At 48.4% G+C, this 6,000-nt stretch overlaps 1 protein-coding gene across 1 annotated transcript in view; it reads left to right on the top strand.

Moving 5' to 3' along the window:
- The first annotated feature begins 1,070 nt into the window (after positions 1–1,070).
- Positions 1,071–6,000, top strand: part of PAQR5 (progestin and adipoQ receptor family member 5) — a 33,008-nt gene continuing 28,078 nt past the window's right edge. The window contains exon 1 of the mRNA XM_069458255.1: positions 1,071–1,106. Within this exon, the coding sequence (XP_069314356.1) occupies positions 1,098–1,106 (9 nt within the window). The 5' untranslated portion in view covers positions 1,071–1,097. The remainder of the gene's footprint in view (positions 1,107–6,000) is intronic.

Raw genomic sequence — 6,000 nt, 5'->3', positions numbered from 1 at the left:
GGCTCAGTGATAATGGGAGTGGGGAGGAAATTTACTATGGTAAACTCTCTGTCTCCACCAAGTACCTTGGATTTATTTGTTTGGCCTGGTTTTGTGTGTCTCAGGGCAACCAAGCTCTGGTGAGCTTTCTGGAAGAACCACTTCTCTTTGTGCGATCTGGAACACAGCTCCTGGTCCTCCTCCACCCACTGGCTGGATGCAGACTTGGGAACCACTGTCTGCAGGGGGCAGTGTTTGCTGGGTGGAGAGTGCGCAGCCCCAGCTCTCCCCGGCTGTGCAGGCTTGGGGAAGTTACTCTGCCCTCCAACCCTCCTGCATGTGTGTAACATGGGGAGATTGGGTGGCCTCTAAGATCCTTTCCAGCTCTGCAATTTTATGATCACTATCTTAGTCCATCTGGGCTGCTATAACAAAATGCTTTAGACTGGGTGATTTATAAAGAACAGAAATTTATTGCTCATGGTTTTGGAGGCTGGGAAGTCCAAGATCAAGGCACTAGCAGATTCGTTGTCTGGTGAGGAGGACCTGTTTCTTATAAATGGCTCCTTCTATGTGTTCTCAGAAGGTGGAAGGAAGGGTTGAATAAGCTCCCTGGAGCCTCTTTTATACAGGCACTAATCCCATTCTTGAGAGTGGTGGCCTCGTGACCTAATCACCTCCAAAAGGCCCACTTCTTGATACCACACTGGAGATCAGTTTTCAACATATGAATCTTGGGGAGAGACAAACATTCAGACCATAGTAGTTGTCCATATTTTGATTTAACTACCTCCCTCCAGCATTCTTGGGATGACTGACTCAGCAATCTGATAGTTTTGTGTTTTTCAGGAAGCTTGATTATTTGCTGTCATTAGCAAGTGTATGTCCGATAGTTGAACAATCAAACTGTACGATCCAGCTGGAGTTAGGCTGTGACTGACTGGATTTCTTCATGCTGTCCTCTTTCAGGGCACCGGCTGGCTGAGACAGCCCAGGCCATGTCAGAGCTTTGAGCCAGGCCTGGTGAGAGGGAGGGGCGGCCACCCACCGGCCCTGCCAACCGACCCAGCTCCACCATGCTGAGCCTGAAGCTCCCCAGGCTGCAGAGCATAGAGCAGATGCCCGAGGTATGTGTTCTCTTCATTGCAGAGCTTGCGTTGCAGGGTGTGACAGGGCTTGGCCTCTGCAACGCGAGGACACTTGTCTTCATCCAGCCTGTTCTGTGCAGGCACTTTCTCCTCGAGGGCCCCTCCCGGACTCCCTTGGGGGAAGTTCGAGCCTCTTGCCTCCTGCCCCTGCACCAAACCTGGAAATGGAAGTGATCCCCAAACTGTTTTAGTTTTAACCCTTGCCCACGACATTTGTGTTTTATCCGGAAGCAAAGTCATTATTGAGATTCAAGCTCAGAGATTAGCCAGCAGCAGCTGGCTGGGTAGGGAGAAATTCTTCTAGGACCTTCCTACTCCTATGGGTGCTTGAAAGCAGGCCGTAGGTGGAGTCACCTGAGGGCATGGCTTTGTTGTCGTCCTCATCCCTTGGGGGTGGGCTGGGCCAGGGGCAATGGGAGGGCTGTTGAGTGGGCCTTAGCACTGCTCTCCAGCAGACCCCCGGGCCTGGAACTCACGGCAGCCACCCTGAAGTACATGGGACTCATGGACAATCTGCTTTCATAAGCCTTCGGTGAGGTCATTCCGGGTGTGTGCCACAGAGAACGGGTGCCTCTCCTTCCCTTGCGAAGAAAGCAGCTCATTGCACCCCTGTTTTGATGTCATTGTTCCTTCCTTTCTGACTGAAGAAAGAGTAAGTGTTGTTTCCTGGTGGGACGTTTCACTGGAGGATGTCACAGAATGCAAGAGTGCCTCCTTCTACTCAGCTGGTTGCCAAACACTTGCTACTTGCCCCAGAAAAGTAACTCCTAAACACACTCAGCATCACAAATGGAAGACTAAGAGGGGGCAAGTTGCCAAACCCTAACCCTAAAAGCCTGTGAAGGCAGGTGGTTCCAGGAAGCTGGTGCTGGGGGGAAAGCATCAACAATGCAGAGGTGTTTGGTGTGCTGAGACAAGGACTGGCAGGTGACAGGCAGACTGAACATGAGGCTGGTTCCTCTGGCACTGTGAGCAGAGCGCCGGCCTCTGTCCTCAGGGAGCATCAAGCTGTCTTCCCGGGGCGCTGCAGTGGTTGATTCCACCCACAGAGCACCAGCAGCTGTGATTAGTGGGAGCACAATGTGACTCTTTGATTGATTCACCTGTGAAATTTGTCCTGACTGCCTACTATGTGCAAGGGATTGTTCTGTGCAGGGTCCAGGGAATAACTGCATACAAATCCTGCCCTTATGCAGCTCCTGTCTTGGTCAGGAAGATTTTAAAATGTGCATGAGCAATTCTGGCGTAGAGCGGGTTAGGGTGTGTCCTAAGAGAGGGAGAGAGTTTCAGAAGAGGAGGGACTGCTCACTTCCGTCGTGGGGAGGGAGGGACCAGGGAAGCCCTCACGAAGGGGGTGAGCTGTGAGATGGGTTTTGAGGGGCGGGCAGGGTGTGGGAGGCGGGGAAGCACTCCAGGCGTGAGCAAAGGCCGGAGATGGGAAGCCCTGGGGCAGGTGTGGGGACTCTACGGGGCAGGGATTACAGGTGTCTGCTTGGATGTCCCCCTGGGTATTTTGGTCAGAGCTGGGTTCAGAGCACGTCACCAGGAAAGAAGCAAAGGAGGCAGAGGGGTATGGGTAGGTGGTCTGGGTGACCTGGTGGGATTCTGGATGTGTGGAGACTCCACAGGTCAGGACCACACAATCCCTGGAGAGGCCGAGGGCTGAAGATGAACATGTCTCTCCGCCCAATTTTTCATAAATTATGGGGATGATAATGCCCTTTTTAGTGACATGGCACTAGCTGGAGGTGGAGAACCACATCACACTTTGCACCCACTGTTGTCTTCCAAGCTTTCCCTATTGGGAAAGTGTCCAGCGTCCACTATGGGGCTTCCCAGCATCATGCTCAGGGTTCATGAAGCCACAGAGAAAACACGGAGCGTCTGCCTGCCAGAGGGTGGTTTTACTTGAGGATTTAGGGGAAAAGGCATTTTTTGGCATTAAAACTGATGAAAGTATATTTAAGATAAAATGCACAATTTGCATGAATATTTGAAACAGGAGATTTCATACAAATGTTAAGCTTACTTTTGCTGGGCTCTGCGGGTTCTAGTACTTGGTTTGTAGCATAACCTCAGGCAAGAGAATCAATCCGTCTACCTCAGTTTCTGCATCTGTAAAATGGGAGTGATAATGGCATTTGCTTCCTAGGGTTGTGAGAATTAAATGAGATAACCCATGCGAAGTGCCTGGCACATGGTGAACAGTCAATAGTGTTGGCTGTCATTATTGGTATCAACTCCTTTATGCCCTCCAGGGTGCTTTCAGGGGTACAGTGTGTCGGCTGGAGACTTTGAGAAGCCCTGTCCATGGACTCGAACCCGGTTTGCCCACCCTGGTGTTCACCACCTTTGCCAGCCTGATCCCTCCCCACCTCTTCCACCATTTCCCATCCACAGACCCTCTTCTAGCCGCACCCATGGTGTCTTTATTCTCCTCAACACATTCGACATTCCCTTCTCTTGATTTCTGTTTGGAAAAGCCTTTCCTCTCCCATACCCTGCGTTCTCCCTTTCTGGCTTCCCTCATGGAGCTGCAGGTGCCGGCTGCCATCCCTGAGCTCTTTCAGGAGTTGGTTGGACCTGTGCAGGCTGCCCTGGACAGCTGCCTCTCCTTTTGTATATCAGCCAGCTGTGTGGCCTGGGCCACTTCACTACCCTCTCTGGGCTTCATCCATCCATAGGGAGCGGTGTGCCCACCTCTCTGCACTGCCAGGGCTGTAGTCCTGGTGCATTCCTGGCCCAGAGTTTGTTCACAGGTGAGGGCAGTTTCTCTCTTCTCTCAGAAGGTAGGTCTTGTGTATATGCCTCATATTTAGTCTCCCTTGTGCCTAAAAGTAGGCCTGGGTGGAGGTCATTAAACATCTGGACAAACACCTCAAGGCATGGAATAAATATCTAATGTTGATTCCTACACAGACCCAGTTTAGAGACAAAACAGAGAGGGTTCCATACAGCAAGTTAATATGCAACACTGCATGGCACTTTGCCAGAAGCAGGGGCATTTTGTGTCACATTGCTAATCTCTATGAATCACAGCCTTGACCCCAGGCTACGGGTAAACACGCAGTCCCAGATGGCTTGTTGAGGAGTGCAGCGGGAGGATTCCTAGAGATGGTGGCTCTAGGTAACAATGAAAAGCAGCACAGTGCCCAGACGTGCACTCAGCTGGGCCGTGGACGCATAAGCTCGCTGAGCCTTGGTGTCCTGTCTGTTAAATGAGGTGACTGCTAAGTCGGTCTCACAGGGCTATTGTGAAGATCCAAGAAAATGAAATAGAACAGTGGGACTATTACAAACAAAAGGCTGCCTAGCTGGATAGATGGCTGGGAGTGGGTTAGGTAGGTGGGCTTGGGCACCCGGGAACAAGAAGCTATCTCAATATGCAAGTGGTTTCTCCAGCCCAGTGTTTCTCAAAGTGGGTGCTTGGGTCACCAACATCAGAATCACCTGGGAGCTTATTAAAATATGATAGGAGTTGTGATTGTAGGGCATTTTTGTATTGTTCTTGAGTTTATTTTATCTTTTATTTTTATTTCTTAAGACGGGGTCTTGCTCTGTTGCCCAGGCTAGAGTGCAGTGGTATGATGATAGCTCACTGCAACCTCAAACTCCTGGCCTCAAGCAATCCTCCTGCCTCAGCCTCCCAAAGTGTTAGGATTACAGGCTTGAGCCACTGCACCTGTCCTGTTCTTGATTTTAATCAAAAGAAAATGGTTTCAATATTTCACCATTTAATATGTTTTCTCTGTGTATAAGTGATATTTATCAAGTTAAGGATATTCCTTTATAATCCTAGTTTGCTAGGATTTTTTTCCCTTTAATTATGAATTTTACAGAATGCTTTTTTCCTGTTAATATGTCTTCTGAGACAATCATATATGATTCATTTAAGTTGTTAATGTGATGATTACATTGATTGATTTACTAATGTTAAGCCAACCTTTTGTTCCTGGTTTAAATACAGCTTGCTTATGATGTAATATCTCTTAAATATATTGCTAGAATCAGCTAATATTTTGTTTAGGATCTTTAAATCTATTTAATGAGTTGGACCATAATGTTTCCTTCTTAGAGTCAGCCTATAATTTTTCCTTCTTATACTGTCCTTGTTTGAACTTGAGATTTGCGTTATGCCAACCACAAGTGAGTTGGAGATTGTTGCCTATTTATTCTATGGGAAAAAATTGCATTGCATAATATTAGAATTATATATTCCTGAGTGGTTGGTAGAATGTACCTGAAAAATTGCCCAGGGAGGGCCACCATATTGTCCAACCCCAAATGATATATTAATAGTTTGGATATTTGTCCCCTCCAAATCTCATGTTGAAATTTGATCCCTAGTGTTGGAAGTGGGGCTGAGTGGAAATTGTTTGGGTCATGCGGGTGGATCCCTCATGAATGGCTTGGTGCCCTCCCTGCAGTAATGAGTGAGTTCCTGCTCTGTTAGTTGGCTCAGGAGCTGCTTGTTTAGAAGAGCGTGGGCACCCCGTCCTCTCTGTTGCTCCCTCTCTCCCCAGGTAACGCACCCACTCCCCCTTTGCCTTCTGCCTCAATTGGAAGCTCTTTGAAGTCCTCACCAGAAGCAGATGCTGGCACCATGCTTCTTGTACATCCTGCAGAACCGTGAACCAAATAAACCTCTTTTCTTTATAAATGCCTCAGTCTCAGGTATTCCTTTATGGCAATGCAAAACAGACTAAGGTACCGAGGGAGCACCGTTTATCTTCTTAGTCTACAGGAGTGGAAACCTCTGGAGCTGTGCAGAGAACAATTTGGCCCCACAGCTGAATTTTATTTGTGGAAAGATTTTCTTTTTAATAACAGCTCTGTTGAAATATAATTCACATATCATAAAATTCACCCTTTA

The sequence above is a fragment of the Eulemur rufifrons genome, chromosome 2, assembly GCF_041146395.1.
Source record: "Eulemur rufifrons isolate Redbay chromosome 2, OSU_ERuf_1, whole genome shotgun sequence".
Lineage (NCBI taxonomy): Eukaryota > Metazoa > Chordata > Mammalia > Primates > Lemuridae > Eulemur > Eulemur rufifrons.
The sequence above is the reverse complement of the archived record's forward strand: the minus strand, read 5'-3'. Positions and strand labels throughout refer to the sequence as shown.